At 40.5% G+C, this 17,267-nt stretch overlaps 1 protein-coding gene across 2 annotated transcripts in view; it reads right to left on the reverse strand.

Annotated features, from left to right (window-relative positions):
- Window positions 1-307: 307 nt before the first annotated feature.
- Window positions 308-17,267, reverse strand: part of LOC117408483 (PR domain zinc finger protein 5-like) — a 76,782-nt gene continuing 59,822 nt past the window's right edge. For both annotated transcript variants that reach the window (XM_034013490.3, XM_034013489.3), the window contains exons 14-16: window positions 11,080-11,165; window positions 3,356-3,460; window positions 308-1,525 (exon numbers count right to left, since the gene is read on the reverse strand). In XM_034013490.3, coding sequence (XP_033869381.1) covers window positions 1,361-1,525; window positions 3,356-3,460; window positions 11,080-11,165 — 356 coding nt within the window. In that variant the 3' untranslated portion in view covers window positions 308-1,360. The remainder of the gene's footprint in view (window positions 1,526-3,355; window positions 3,461-11,079; window positions 11,166-17,267) is intronic.

A 17,267-nucleotide genomic window follows, 5' to 3' on the forward strand; every position in this document is an offset into this window, starting at 1 on the left:
TATCAAACATGTTAATATAACTTTGATGTATTAGATATAAAAGGTATAATACATCTTGTTTCAATCATCCTCAAATTATCCTGCCATTTATTAACAGGTTTATCTATCACGGTACTAGAAAATTCCTACTTTGACAAAGGGTACAATATTTTAAATGTAACATTTCGTTTTGAAAAAAAAATACACAACTCCCAGCTGATAAAATGAAGTTAAATGCTGGTGGCTCTGAAAATTTGAATTGCTGTTTCAGCTGACAAACCCTGATGCCATTTATCTGAACAAGCAAGTTTTCAATAAGCCACCAGGGTTTATCGCTAACCTTTATTCAAGTACTGAAATGCATTGCATTTATATAAAAAAAAGGAATGATGCATTGGATGGCTTGAATTTCTTTAACATAAAACAGTAAAGCTCATGTCATGCTTTCCATGTTACAAAGATTTGGAAAACACTACACAATATATCATAACTTGATAAAATAGTGAAATATAGGACAGTACTGGTTTTATTAATTGAATCAACAGGAGATCATGGGAGTCTGAATGCGGTTGCATAGAAGGACATCACTGAAACCAGCAATTCAGAGGCAATGACAGCAAGGCAGTTTCAAACTAGTAGCAAAAGCCTGTATTCAAGATCAATGTATACATTTGGTATTTCTAGAAATAAAAGAAAAGGCATTCCAAATGGAGATGCTGGGCATTCCCACGTGTACCAAACTGCAGTAATCAAATATTTCACAGTACAAAAGCACACAGCATGATTGCTGCTAAATGATAATCAAGATATGGATTAACCCAGACAGGACAGCATGCTGTGATGGGTTACGTTTGAACAGCAGTGGTTCAGCTGACAACCTGAATGCCAGTACACTGGTATTAAACACTTTATACCCTTGTATCATTTCTGAACATTTAACATGAAAAAACAAACACACAAAAAACACAGCACCTAAAAATAACATACAATACAATACTTATAATGGCAAGCACTGCCTTTTATAATCTTTTTATAACTAAACCATTTTGTTATGTTACAGTAGTGCACTGTAACTCAATTACCTGACAGCAATTTGCTGTAATACAACTACATGAGGAAGAGAAGATAGGGTCAGTGGGGGTTCTACGATTCTTCGAGATTTGTGCCCAGGGGTTTTCTGAGGGGTATGTTATTTGCCCAAAAACAAAAAGTGGAATTGTAAGTATCTGGGTTTGGCTAGCATGGACAATAGTAGTTTTGGGGATTGCTTGGTCCGGTTGAAAGGTATAACTGTGCCCTCCCTAATCACCAAGGTTTTTCATTTGCTTATCATTTCACAAAATTATTTGCATCATCTTGAAAGCTGTATTGAATACGAGGTTTAACTGTCTGTCTCTCCATGCACATTCTCCATATGTACTTTGAGGTAGTCATTTCTTGTAAACTTCTTGTGGCACAGCTGGCATTCTGCCATGGGTCTGTTTGGATTATGAGTCAGCTTGTGGCGAATCAGCATTTTCTTCAAGCTGAAGGACAGATCACAAACCTGAGGGTATAGAAGTAAAAGAATCAATAAATGCAGCAAATACTTCCATCAATGCATGTGTCATATCAATTATCTCTAACACCTGAGACCAGAACATTGAACTCTTTTCATCCGGGATGTGACAGCATTCATAGTTGGTATTGTATCCTTATTAAGACTTTGTAGCTAAGACTTGCTTCCAAACACCACTACCTACAATGCATGTTGCCCCAACAGCAGAACTATTACATGGATTCTGAAATCATACAAATAAAAAGGCTATCCATACAACTACAAATATAGTATCCAGTATCCTGTGGCCTATAGTTTAAATTGGAATCATGATAGAATTGCAGCGGGTCATCCCATTTACAGAAAACACTGCCTATGAATCGTACCCTTTAACCAGGGTAATGAATGTGATGACAGGGACACAGCCTTAGCCCATCAATGTAACGCAGCAGGGATAAACTGCTGACATGAAAATGTTCCATGGCTGTTCCATCCAAACCGACATTCCTCCTTGCATCTTAAAAAACATTACAACATAAATGAAATTCTAGCCTTTCAAATGCCTGCATAGTTGAGCGCCTTCACATCATCCACAAGCATAACATATGTGTTCAGTGTTTTAAATAATGTAAAATATTTAAATGTTTATTATTATGCAAACTTCTTTAAGGTTTTTGGAATAATTCCAATTCATTCTTAACCAGCAGGATCACCAGCAAAATGTCAGTTGTAATGCATTGATCATACATAAAAGACACTGTCCACTACAATAATTTCAGCAGAGGAAATGCTGCAGTTTTATGCTTGGATTCTAAGGACTGAGCCAATTAAGATGTACATAGTTTTGTTGTCAGAAACATTTTTGCCTTTTCAGTGTTTAACTTTTTTTTTTGTTAATCTGCTATTCCTAGATGGTGATATTTAAATGCTTATGCGAGTAAAATAGTAATTTAAATACATCCACATCTGTATGTTGTGACCATGGTGAATCCCTGTGCATGTACTGTATTAACAGCAATGCAAATACATCCACATCTGTATGCTGTGACCATGGTGAATCCCTGTGCATGTACTGTATTAACAGCAATGCAAATACATCCACATCTGTATGTTGTGACCATGGTGAATCCCTGTGCATGTACTGTATTAACAGCAATGCAAATACATCCACATCTGTATGCTGTGACCATGGTGAATCCCTGTGCATGTACTGTATTAACAGCAATGCAAATACATCCACATCTGTATGCTGTGACCATGGTGAATCCCTGTGCATGTACTGTATCAACAGCAATGCAAATACATCCACATCTGTATGCTGTGACCATGGTGAATCCCTGTGCATGTACTGTATTAACAGCAATGCAAATACATCCACATCTGTATGCTGTGACCATGGTGAATCCCTGTGCATGTACTGTATTAACAGCAATGCAAATACATCCACATCTGGGCTTCGGGCAGTCGCATCGGGCAGTGTGTTATGAATTGATGGCTTCGGGCAGTCGCATCGGGCAGTGTGTTATGAATTGATGGCTTCGGGCAGTCGCACCGGGCAGTGTGTTATGAATTGAGGGCTTCGGGCAGTCGCATCGGGCAGTGTGTTATGCTTTGCGATGCGATTGTAAAGGATCGGCCGATCGATATCAGTCGGCTCACAAAGTTTAAGCATGTTTAATGTTTTGCAATGCAACTCCCTCACATCGGGCAGTGTGTACCAGGCTTAAGCTTCTCAGATTTGTTAAGATACATTGGTAAGGCAGTACCTTGTCAACAGAATGGGCGAAGCAGCAGAGTATGAATAAAATAAAGCATGTTTTGTGTAAAACTGTCACTCACATCACACTGGAAGGGCTTCTCCCCTGTATGTGTCCTCATGTGCTCATCCAGGCCTCGCTTCTGGCTGAAGGCCTTCTTACACTCTGAGCACTGGTACGGTTTTTCCTGGAACCACAATTAAATGAAATTGAGCCGAGCAGAAAAGAAGGCAGTCAAGGGAGTGGAATTCCTCACAAGGCTTTTATATTCTCTGCAAGTGACAACATACATCGGCCTACTGTGATTACAAACATTTTCTCCATACCAAAGAGCAAACTAGGTATAGATTCTGCGAAATATACTACACAATATTACAAGTATTATAATATAAACCACACACAATGTTAATAGTGATTTTAGAAGACCTAAGTAGTGATCTGGAACAGTTTTTATAAATGACCTTGTTAAATTTCTTAGTCGGTGTTAAATGTAATGCATGTGACTGGGCACTTTCATCCTTTAATAAAACTGATTTTAACAAACCGGCACTGGAAACTAATCAAAAACACAGACTAAATTTGTATGGTTTTCATAATATAATCTTAATGGACATATGCATCTTTTTATTGTTCTATAATTACATCGGCAAGTGGCAGCATGGTGTGTTCATTTATGTATGCACTGGGATAGCTTAGGGTTGATACAAGTTGGCAAAGGCAATTCAATGAAAAGTAAGGCCTAAATACAATCAATAAAAATATCTAATTTCAACCTGCCATTTTAACTGCTCCTTGCTAAGGGAGCAGTATACAAAACATACAAAAGTCTCTTAAAGAGAAAGTCTACCTTGGATATCACAACCTAACCTCGATTTTGCTTCAGGCGAGTTAATGAAAAATCGAAGTTTGACGCTTATTCCATGCCCCGGGTAGATGAGTTGCTGGAGCGTCTTAGCACGGCTCATTTTATGACGACACTGGATTTAACAAAGGGGTACTGGCAGATACCCCTGACCCCAGAATCCAGAGAGGACGGCGTTTTTGACTCCCTTCGGGTTTTACCAATTTAGGACCATGCCCTTTAGGTTGCACGGAGCATCAGCCACTTTCCAGCGGATGATGGATCGCGTTTTGCGACCCCATCAGCAGTACACCTCTGCTTACATAGATGACGTGGTTATCCACAGTGAGGGCTGGCTGAGTCATCTGGGTAAAGTAGCGGGGGTGCAACCGGGGCACCCAGTTCTATATATCAGCAGGAAGCTCCTTCCCCGCGAGAAAAACTATAGTACCATCGAGAAGGTCTGTCTCGCAGTAAAATGGGCAGTCGAGTCACTCCGGTACTACCTCCTGGGGCGACACTTCACCCTGATTACGGATCATGCCCCCTTAGCATGGCTTCACCGGATGAAGGATAACAACGCCAGAATCACGCGGTGGTACTTGGCCCTGCAGCACTATGCCTTCAGGGTAGTCCACCGAGCAGGGAAACTGCATCAAAACGTAGATTTTTTCTCTCGGGAAGGCATGGGATTGTAGGATTTTCGAATGGACCGGTGATGCCATTCTGGAGGGGGAGGATGTGTAACAGGGGAGACCTGGACTGACCTGTAGAGGGCAGCAGTCTCGTAGGATCCGCCTGTCGGTCATGGCGATGACACGGAGAGGTGGGGAAGAGGGTGTGTGTGCTTTCCCTCTCTCCGAGTGGCTGAGGGGCGGGCCTTGGGAGACTGCTCGGCCCTTAAGAACTGCGCTTGGTTGTGCACTCGGGTGGCCGTGTTCGGGGAAATACAGTGGCGCTGGCAGAAGAGGCCAGAGTGAAATAAGGAGCAGGCGAGCCCGGTTGAGGGGACAGCCTTCTGTAAAAACTAATTTACAAAGTAATATAAATAAATACGTACCAGAGGGGATGTGTGTAGATATACGGAGAACCCTGGCCAACCCCAGTGTATAGGGACAAGTGAGTGTAGGACGGAGACCCGTGCTGACCGGCTTATCGGCAGTGGGTGCACTGCATAAGCAGCACTTTTGTTTGTAGTTTTATTACTGCGTTTTATTTTCCCTTTTTCTTTCGCCTTTCATTTCCATTATTATTTTTGAGCACTTGTAGGTGCACAGAATGGTATACCTGTGTTGGTAACCCCGTGGTCCTGTTTTACTGCCAGGATTGGCGATATATGCTCATGCTTCCTTGATCTTGATAAAAGCCATGCAGCACTATTTTGCACATACTGCAACCAATGCATTGATTTTAAAGAAACACCAGTAAGCAAGGCATTACAATAGTCCAAGCTTGATGTAATAAAGGCATGGATTAGCTTCTCCACATCAGGCAAAGACAAGGTCGACCTAAAGCGGGCAATATTCCGTAAGTGAAAAAAGGACACTGCAGATATTCTTAATGTGAGCCTCAAAGGACAGAGTGGAATCGAAACTTACCCCTGAGGTTGGACTAATCCAGCTTTCCTGACCTGATGTGAAGAACCCAATAACATGACCTCTGTCTTGCTACAGTTTAACTGCAAGAAATTTTGCTGAATCCATGTTTTTATATCAGTCAGACAGTTATTAAGTACAGAAACAGCCAAAGAAACATCCGGTTTAGTCTGAAAACAGATTTGTGTAACATCAGCATAGCAATGAAATTGAATGCCATACTGCCTAATTATTTGACCTAGTGGGAGCATGTAAATATTATTATTATTATTATTATTATTATTATTATTATTATTATTATTATTATTATTATTTTAAACTTAATATTAAGTTTTTAAAATTTGGAGAGACACTGCGGAAAAACGGGTTGGGCAGCACGACAATTGCTGTTGGTTATTTCGCGCCCTGCACGTCCCCACGTTTTTATTTTCATTGTTAACATCTTGACAACTTTTTACACTTAGAACTTTAAAGTCTGTTCAAAGCTCTTTTCAAAATTGATGATCTAGTGCACTATCAAACAGGTAACACAGCACTCTAGTGTCTACATTGTCAAACAGGTAACACAGCAATAACAATCTATGATGTGCTATGGAACAAAAAAGCCAGACTACTGCAGTGATTTAGAGGACAGATCTCAAATCCCAGTACACTAGAACGGTCATGCCCTTGCCCTAACCCTAACCCTAACCCTAACCACCCCCCCCCCCCCTGTGGACATGGCAAAACGATTCTGACTGCTCTTACTGCTGGTGGGTAATTCTGTTCCTTTCTCTCAAAAGGAAGCCAGTAGTTTCCCAGCTGTGCCAACAGAGGGTTCTGGCCATGTGTCATCTCAATACACTCCTTGACATTTATCTACCTATGGCCACAGTTCCTTTTAGTGTTGGGGTAAAAAGTCAACAAACATCAGGATGTATTAATTCTAGGGTCAAAAAGTCATCTTTTGTCTTTGCAAAGTAAGGGAGGTAACAGGGAGCAAACAGCTGCCACACGTAGTGCAGTGTAGTTTTTGTTTTAACAGTTAATATGTAGGGTCCTGCAGGAAACAGTGGGCTAATTAATGTCAGCCAAATGTTGGCTCTGTTTTCTGAACAGACTTCATAGTCAACATAGCCACCCCTGCCGAGATGAGTAGCCAAATCACACAGAACACAGCTGGCTGAAGTTAAGGGGCGTCAGATTTCAAAGACTAAATGTGTGAATATTTAAAAAAAATCTTTCCACTGAAATTCTACCAGAGGTATTAAATGGCATTAAATTGTGATGTTCTTTTCATAAAATCAAGTGGCCTAAGTCTGATAACCAGTATTGCCTAAAGTTCCCATACTGCTTACATTTTAATAAAAAATCTAAGCATTTCCATTTTAAATCTATTCACTTAAAACGTAAGTAACAGATTAGAGCTCAGACAGGGGGCGCTGCTGGCATTTGCAAAGTTCTCAATATAGTAGGAATCAACAAGCAAAATCCATTAAATGAAGTATTGAAACAGGCTTAGGAGAAAGGGCTGCCCCCTACACACAATCTAATTCAGGATGTAAACCAATCATAAAACAAAAATTAGCAAGTAACTGGCCCTTTTTGCACCTGATTCCTGTCCATCCCTTTGCATCTCAACCCTTGTACTGTACTGTACCTACCCATTGGTCTAATCTATTATGGGGCTCTGCTCCCCTGTTTATTTTCCCAGGTATTGTACCTCAAACCAGACGCACTCGAAGCAATTAATACTCATGCAGTCTTTTCCAATTCTGTTGTACAAGGTGGCACTGTAAAGTGAATTCTTACTCTGGATCACAACATGTACACAGAATATTAGTTCTTTGTCCATTCAAGTTTAAGGTCATCTTTATTTTTGATTTATTTATTTTTTTTTTTTTTTTTTATAAATTTAGTCGTTGCCAATTAGTTTTTATTATTTTCTCCCCAATTTGAAATGCCCAATTATTTTATTATGCTCAGTTCTCTGCTACCACCCCTGCGCTGACTCGGGAGGGGCGAAGAAGAACACACGCTGTCCTCCGAAGCGTGTGCGGTCAGCCGTCCGCTTCTTTACACACTGCGAACTCACCGTGCAGCCGCCTCAGAGCTACAGCGTCGGAGGACAACGCAGCTCTGGGCAGCTTACAGGCAAGCCCGCAGGCGCCCGGCCAGACTACAGGGGTCGCTGGTGCGTGGTGAGCCGAGGACACCCTGGCTGACCTAACCCTCCCTCCCCCCGGGCGACGCTTGGCTAATTGAGCGCCGCCCCCTGGAAGCTCCCGTCCACGGTCGGCTGTGGAATAGCCTGGACTCGAACTCGTGACATCCAGGCTATAGAGCGCATCCTGCACCCTAGCGAGTGCTTTTACTGGATGCGCCACTCAGAAGCCCCCTTTATTTTTCTTTTTTTAATTTAATATCTCATATTTACAAACGTCTGTGTTTAAATATTTAAAATAAGTATTTTTAATGAGTGTCACAAAGACGGCCGGAGTGGGTGGCGTCAGACCAGAGCCAGGAAATAAACAGACAGAGATTTGGGGTTTGGGGTTTAATAACAGAACAGAAAATAAAAGGTTTGAACAGACAAAAACACTGGACACGGCACTTGCGCCAAAATAAACAGACAAACAAAACGTACTAAACACTTAACAAACGGTGCACGGAGAGACAAACAAACACGGTGAGTACAAACACTTCTAGATTATTATTTTACTTCACTTTTACGTTCTCCTTCTCTCTCACCCGTTCTCCACTCTCGAACACCCAACCTCGACTGCAAGAAACGTGCGTCTGTATATACTGTTGTGCTGGGATTCAATTACTAATTAATTACTCACTTGAATCCCAGCACGTGAATTAGTTAAGTGTACTCCCGTGACCACACATTACATTTTACCAGCACGTGAAGTGACTGGTGCCCTCCTCGTGCCTAAATACAAATCTACCTTTTTAAATACACGTGAAACACAGACCCGTTTATATCCCGTGTACCAATCTCTATACACCAACATTAACACACGCACGCAACATACAACATATAACACACAAATGCACACAGGGGCGGGGCACATTGCCACAATGAGTTTTGAAATTTAAGTTCTTTGTGGTACGTAAAAATAAAGTCAAATCCTACCGCTTTTAACATTTACAGCACATAAATCACTTATACAATGACGGTGCATACAATTAATTGTTGTTCTGCAATTATTTATTTATAAGATTTCAGTTATACTGCATAGTGGAAATTGTTAAACTATTCAGACAATTCTGTAGCCCTGTCCACGCGACATAACCGATCTTGAGAACCGTACTCAAAAACGTTTTAATGAATCCAGCTCAAAGCATCCACACTGAAGTACCGTTTAGGTCAGACTTATTGCATACAAACACAATTAAAATAATCTGGTTACAATTCCTAGCAGCGCAACGGACTGTGGGACTTAATACGATAGTATCCCACCATGCACTGTTAGTATAGATAGTCATTATCAACTCATTCAGACGCCTGCTCTGAGTGTTGTATTTGTAATGTCCATGCACCAAAACATATCAGAACGCACTTTGGGATATTAGAGGATACACAAAAAATGTAGTTCAGTATTACAGCATCCACATTTCTGATAAACTGCACTACCTGATGCAATCTTATTTACAACCAGACTCAAGACTACCGTTTAATATTGGTCTTGAGTCCAATATTAAACGTATTGTGGACGCAAACCATATTTAGCCAGTTTAAAAGGTAACAAATACGGTTTAAAGACATAGTGTGGACAGAGCCTCAGTCAATCTGGGGACACAGTCTATTAGGACCATTTCAGAGCATTATTATTATTATTATTATTATTATTATTATTATTAGACATTCCAGACCAGATTGTATATTGTTGTTTGTTGTCACCGTCTGTGCTTTTTCTGCACTACCTCATACAGCTAAAGACTATGAACCTTTAAGAAACAAAATCTGTATTACCTGCAGCCCATTTTACTCAGTCCCTTTGATGGCTGCTGTAATATTAATATACATTGTCCACCATTACAGTTCGGGGCCCACAGATGGTGCCTGTGAACCCCAATATTGAGGTACAGTGTCAGTTTTAATGATCTAAACATCACATCCAGCTACTGTACCTGAACCATTGGCAAAAGCCAAACTCTTTCTTGTTCTTTTCTTTCAGTACAAACTACACACTACACTTAATGACAGTACCAAATAAGATAGAACATGAATCATAATAGCAAATAGCCTTCCCCTTGAACATTACTCCTTGTTTTTTTAATTAAAACTGTTTACACTGGCATGAGTTAAGACAGCCAGATAACGGTTTCACTCCAATGTAAATATGGGTAGTCATTCTAAATAGCTTTTGATGCAGATGTTTGAGTATAAATATAAAAGACAACTGAGGAAAATATCCAATTAAATTCATAAAACCTTCTTTCCTAATTAGTTTGCACTGCTAGAATCATATTAGCAGTGTAGATGATTAGTTTTATTGTTTCAACCAAATCTTCTTAAGGCCTTTTTAAATCTAACGTTTTAAAAGTAAACCGATCTCTGATTCCAATTTGACTTGTTATTAAAAAATCTAATGTTTAATGTATGATGTGCCTGTTCACCATTGTGTCTAAAAATAGTCATATATTGCAATACAGAACAGTTATGGCAGTGTACGTATCAGGGTATGGTTGTTTTAAAAAGCTGTTATTATTGTACGTATTTTTGTCTTACTTTACAATCTACAATACATAAGAACATATAACTGAAAAAAAAATAGAAATTCTAGACAAGACATTCTAGAATTCAGAGGAGAGAAGAAGGAATTAAAAAGACGGGTCTGTTAAACATGTCAGTACGAACCTGGCCACCTTATTTTGAAAAGAGATTGCAATGCTGGTGAGACAATACAAAATGTCAGGAACGAAGAAAACTGAACCTCAACACCAATGTTTTGTTAAACGAAACTATATACTGTTTCTCAAATCACTTTTAATCTTGAAACATAAAACTACAAGCTGCATTTAGCAGACACAAAATACATGACAATATATTTTAAGAGAAAGGCTAGGCAACATGCAACACAGCAAGACCACATGAGTAAATTAGCCTACTGTATATGTCTGCCCCCCTTCCCTCCCCATCCCCACTCTATTTTAGCATAAATAAAAACAAATAGCAAGTTGTTAAATTCACTGTAATCAACACATCATCATAGAACTAAGCATTCTTACAGTCCAGTCTTTCCATGAACATCTAACATAGAAGAAAAAAGCTTTTGCACTTTCAGGGAATTGAAGGGAATAAAGCCATCAATACAGTTCAGTTGTAGTTTGCAAACATTTAACGATGGAATGCCAACAACAAAAGAGCATGTTGCCTACCCTTGTGTGCGTCCGAATGTGCATCTTTAACCCGTCATTCTTGCTGAAAGCCTTGTCACAGTGAGGACACTGGTAGGGGCGCTCACCTGCAAATAAGATAAGCATCAGAGGCCTGGAAGGGAATCTCCTGTCTCGGCACATCAAGGTATCACAGTGTGGCAGCGTCAAACACACACATTCTTCTGGGCGAGTGGTAATGTTTAGTTCAAACAGGGAGATCAGAGCTTTCGACAAACTAAGCGTAAAAAGAAAAAAAATCTGTGTGGCCACATGTAGGGCTGGATCAAAGTTCCACTTTTCAAGTGTTTGATGTGCTGCCTGCTAAGGTAGGGTTCCATTCAAAGATATGTTGTACAAATACAAAACTGGCAACAAATGAGTGGTATGTTCCCTGGATCTCCTATCATGATTTTGATGCTTGACAGCCAACGATGTCTTAATTCCATACTGACTGATAGGATCTGCCTGTCTGCGTAGTCATCCAGGTGTCATCATAGCATTCAAAGAACACACGTGAACCTGCTATCAAAATGATTTGTAATTATAGATAATCAAAGAGAGTTGTTTTTTTTTGCCTTCACTACTGCCTATAAATTCTTCAACAGGAAAGACCTGTAGAAAACTGTGTGTAAGGGGGCTTTGTACAAACTGAAATTGAGGCTTGTTTTACAGGTAACGAAGGGACATTATCGCTTCAAGTTCAGTTTGCCCCCATGTTTTCAAACGTCAATATTTTATAACTGGCAAGAAAAAACTTGCTGCAGGTAGAAGCCATTCCATTTGTGTTTTGAGTTTGTTTTTACTAGTTTTAGGATTTGTATTAGTTTTAGAATGCTAAAACAGTCTGGGATACAGTGTTTTTATTTCCATTTAACTGCTTGGGAATTACCTTGGCTTTTGGATTGGTTAGTGAGTCTAGGCCCAGGCGAAAGGCTAGCAATTTTCAATGCATTGTAAAGGTTTTAACTTTTACACGTCAATAAGCACATTCAATTATTTTTTGCCACATTTTTGTGAAAAGGATATCTTCTTTGGGTCTAGGATTTTAACCCAATCAGATTTCAAGTTTTGGATCCACCGACATGTAATTTTAGAAACAGTCAATGTGAAATGTCAGGAAAAACTTAATTGTACTTTAAGCTACTGCCTAAAGCTTTTGAGTACACTAAAGGAGATCAAAGTGAAATGCAGATCAGCAGAATTGCTTCTAAAATATTAATGGTCACATGGAACTCCAAGTGGCCAGATGTCATTGGATGCCAGAGTTGTATATCCTTCTGTGCATTCACATCTCCATGGTCCTGCTGCTGTATCTTGAAGACTAAAAAGGGCAGCTTAATATAACTCATTTGTAATAAATAAATAAGTAAATTAATAAAGACTGTGCAATTCCATATTTATTTTTTTGGGACAAACATTTTGCATCACCCTCCTATATAATTAAGTAATTTTGCTTCATAAACTCAAATGAAACCTGCTGAACAATGTTACGTTAACATACTGAATTACCACTTTGTAGTTTTCCATATACTTAAAAAACTGACAAAAATTGAAAAATGTGACATTTCAAAATCTAAAATGAAATACTGGTCTACTATTTTGGCTTCCAGTAGACTTTTGCAATATAATTTTTATAGTTCTTTTGTTTACATGATGTTAAATAAAAGATCTAAATTATGTTCATATAGTTTTTTTTTTTTTTTAATTATGTCTCAATCCTAAAATTCCAGGTGATGCAAAACCTTTGGCCAGAGCTGTAGCAGAGTGAAAACCCAGTTTGGTACTGGCTATGAATGTTATAAAAGCCATAATAATAATAGAAACTGAACAGATCAAAGAGAAGACTAGCTAGAAGACTAGTGTAACATAATGACCCGTCAAGACTAGAGTACTTAGTCTTTGTGTACAGTATACTCAAATTGCATATCAATGTTTTAATTTTGTTTCTAGTTAGTTATTAATCAGTATCAAGGACAGTAATCCATCGCATATCCGACTACGGTGGGACCAGAGTAAGGGCGGATAGGTAAAATCTCGGATGAACGAATCCTGTTTTAAATACCATTATATAGAGCTGTAAAAATTACTACATTCGCACAATTATTCTTTTGAGATTCAGCTTTTATTAGGGAGCTCCCCTAAATCCCATGTTAGGAAAGATACAGGGTATTAATGCTTGTGACAGGGTAGCCATCTGCCACGTGAGTGCTTGCATTCGCTGCTGAGTGACAGACAGGAGGTTGAAGTTAATATGCCCCGCAGGCGAACAGGATTTATTTACATATCAACACTGTTGAAAACATTCAATTCAGTATGTTCTTAAAAGGAAACATTTTAGTTATATAGTTATACAAATGTCATGCAAGCAATATGAAACACAAGCTGGCACTGTTTGAAAACTAGCTCAAGCTACTCGGTAATATGAGAGAACAAAATGTTAGGTTATTATCATAACCCTGGTTCCCTGAAAAAATATGTATGTATGAACTGAATAGATATAACAAAGACTGCTCGTCAGAACCTGTGATACAGTCGTGCCCGCCCCCGAGTGCATATATAGACTGTACACACAGATCTCATCATCATTTGTCCTTCAAGACTGCTGCAATCATGGATGCAGCAACCTTTTAGTATTATTATTATATGTTTATTAAGCAGACGCCTTTATCCAAAGCAACCGACAGAGACTAGGGTGTGTGAACTATGTATCAGCTGCAGTTACTTACAACGTCTCACCCGAAAGACAGAGCACAAGGAGGTTAAATGACCTGCTCAGGATCATACAATGAGTCAGTGGTTGCGCCGGGATTTGAACCGGGGACCTCCTGGTTACACAGCCTTTTCTTTAACCACTGGACCACACAGCCTGCTACCTTGAAGGCTAATGGTTATTTTTCTATTTCAGGGAACCAGGGTTATGATGTTCCTTATCAAGTACAAAATGTAACCATTACCTAATGGGTAGAAATACCAAAGCTGTCGCAAAGCAATATTGCAGACCAACTGGAATGCAACAAGGCTAAGCAAAGCCACCTTACGCGTTACCATCAGGAACCACAGTAAGGGCCGACCCTGAAGCCACCCTTAACACTCTTGTTCCAAAGCCAGGGTTTTGCAGATCTATGAGATTAAGGTCGACAGAACCGTGTTAAAGTATGGGGTGTAGCCCACACCGCTGCCTTGCAAATGTCTCTGACAGATGCACCCTGGAACAAAGCCCACAAAGTTGCCCTGCCATGGGGGGTCCCATACCCCTTGCACCCCTGCCATTCCTCATGCACCCCAGCCGAGGCTGGACGCGTCCATGGTGATGACCTCCCTTCTGGCGACGCTGCCCAGCTACTAAGCACAGGTTAGCAGGCCATATCCACCAGGAAAGCGCCTTCAGACAGTGTTGTGACACTGTCAGCAGGCGGTCTGGGCTCAATGCGGGCTGGAAAACCCTGCTGTTGAACCAGGCTTGGAGAGGGTGCATACGCAGAAGACCCAAAGGAAGGGTCGGGGAAGCTGCTGCCATCAAGCTCAGAAGCCTCTCAAACGTCACTACAGTGAGCTTTTTGTTGAACTGAAAAAGCTTCAGACAAGCAGCTAATCTCTGCAGTCTGTCATACCAGAGTGGACAGCATGGACCTGGAATGCAGGCACACTCCCAAATAGGAGGCTGCCTGCGAGGGTGTGAGCTGGCTCTTTGACCGCTTCACCGACAGGCCCAACTGATGAAGGTGGTCAGTGACGAGTTCCGTCTGAGCCACTGAGCCACTGGAGACTGAGCACAAATGAGCCTGTCCAGTCAACTGAATACTCTGATGCCTTTGAGTCTCAATGGGGCCAGAATAGCCTCCAAGCACTTCGAAAAGGCACAGGAGGCTAGAGATAGGCCAAACGGTAGTACTCGGAACTCGTACGCTGTCCCTTGGAAAGCGAACTGCAAGTACTTCCTGTGCCGTGGTTTTATGGGGATATTAAAATAAGCGTCTTTCAAGTCCACCGTAGTGAACCAGTCACCTGATCTAACTGACTGCAACAACTGCTGCATGGTCAACATCTTGAACCTCCGTCAGCTTAGATACAGGTTGACCTGTCTGAGATGGAGTATTGGTCTGAGGCCACCATCCCGCTTTACACCAGGAAGTACCTGGAATAGAAACCTTCTTCCAAATGAAGAAGATGTACCATGCAAGAAGCTCGCTTTTGTAGCAGGGCTGTCACCTCCTGAGACAACACCACTGCACCTCTCGGGTCCATGACTACCGTTGTCGTCACACCCCGAAAGGGAGGGGGACCGTTTTTGAATTGTAGAGAATAGCCAGTCTGTACAGCATTGAGCACCCAGGTGTCCATGGTGCATTGACGCCAGTACTCCAGGTGACTCAGTGAAAAGGGGCCCTGGGCCTGTGGCAGCAAATTGCTAGGGCTGCTGCTTTGCTTGTGGCTTAGCCTGAGACTTTTGCCTTTGTATTTGGCGGCGGAACTTATTAAAGTTTCCCCTTTGCTCAGCCGCGGGTCGGTTGGAAAAACCCCCTCTGGCTTTAGCAGGAGCCGGCTGTGCCGGTCTCTGAGGCTGCTGGAACCTTGGTTGTCAGTTTGGTGCTGGTCTATGTACTGAAGGAGGCCACTTAGGAAGCAGGCTCACCAGCTCTTTTGTAGGCTCCAATACGCAGGAGAGTGCTGCAGCATGTCATCCACTGCAGGGCCAAAAGTATGTCCTGGTGTAATGGGAGCGTCCAGAAGAAAGAAAATAAGAAAATAAGAACATAAGAAAGTTTACAAACGCGAGGAGGCCATTCGGCCCATCTTGCTTGTTTGGTTGTTAGTAGCTTACTGATCCCAGAATCTCATCAAGCAGCTTCTTGAAGAATCCCAGGGTGTCAGCTTCAACAACGTTACTGGGGAGTTGGTTCCAGACCCTCACAATTCTCTGTGTAAAAAAGTGCCTCCTATTTTCTGTTCTGAATGCCCCTTTATCTAATCTCCATGTGTGACCCCTGGTCCTTGTTTCTTTTTCAGGTCAAAAAAGTCCTCTGGGTCGACACTATCAATACCTTTTAGAATTTTGAATGCTTGAATCGGATCACCGCATAGTTTTCTTTGTTCAAGACTGAATAGATTTGATCCCCATCAGCCACTCGTGCTTGAGACAGCCAGAGGGGTCTTCTGACTGCTACTAAAGCAGTATGGTTCCTGCCCACCGCCTGCCCGTTCAACTTAGAGATACAGAGCAGATTCTTATTAACCAAGCGCAGCTCTTCGAGCTGTTGTGGTGTGGGTCTGTGGCTCTGGGACAGAGACCTTAACAAGCAGTTCTGGTATGCTACCAAGATGCTGCTGTAATAACCCAGCCAGGGGCGGGCATGACTGCGTCACAGGCTCTGTCAAGCAGGCTTTGTTATATCTATTCAGGTTACAGGGTCTTGAGGGATAAATACCCATTAAGTAATGGTTACACTTCATACTTGAAAGGGGGCCAATGTATTCTATAATTTGCATTGTTTCAGGGTGTAATTTAATGACACCCTTTAAGGATCTTTGGCAGGGAGTCCAATCTCACAAGGTCTACAACACAAAGTGCTAAATAGAGTAGCTCAACGTTTAAACTGTTTAAACTTGAACTTCGTAGTTATATTTTTAATATAACATTATAATATTGTTTCTAACAACCTGTTTCTAATTTAGCAGCAGTTAAACATTTATTGATTAACACTTCTCAAAAAATGTACAGCTACGGCCAAAAGTTTGAACATAATTTTGATATTTTATTTAACACAATGTAATCAAAGAAACTACAAAATGATATCGCAAAAGTCTACTGTAAGCCATAATAGTAGTATAGTATTTCCTGTTAGATTTCAAAATGTCACATTTTTCAATTGTTGTCAGTTTTCCATTGAGTATATGGAAGTTTATTAGTTAATTAGTTAGTTAATTGTATAAGGTAATGCACAACTTTTGACCATTGTTGTATATATGCATTTTCCTTTTTTTAATGAATTAAGTCTGTTTCCCCTCTTTATTTATTTATTTAATTTATTTATTTATTTATTTATTTATGCATCATTTACACTTAATGTATTTGCTTATGATTGTAAGTCACCCTGGATAAGGGTGTCTGCTAAGAAATAAATAATAATAATAATAATAATAATAATAATAATAATAATAATAATAATAATTACAACAAAGCCTGTTAA

The sequence above is a fragment of the Acipenser ruthenus genome, chromosome 2 (assembly GCF_902713425.1).
Source record: "Acipenser ruthenus chromosome 2, fAciRut3.2 maternal haplotype, whole genome shotgun sequence".
NCBI classification, from domain to species: domain Eukaryota; kingdom Metazoa; phylum Chordata; class Actinopteri; order Acipenseriformes; family Acipenseridae; genus Acipenser; species Acipenser ruthenus.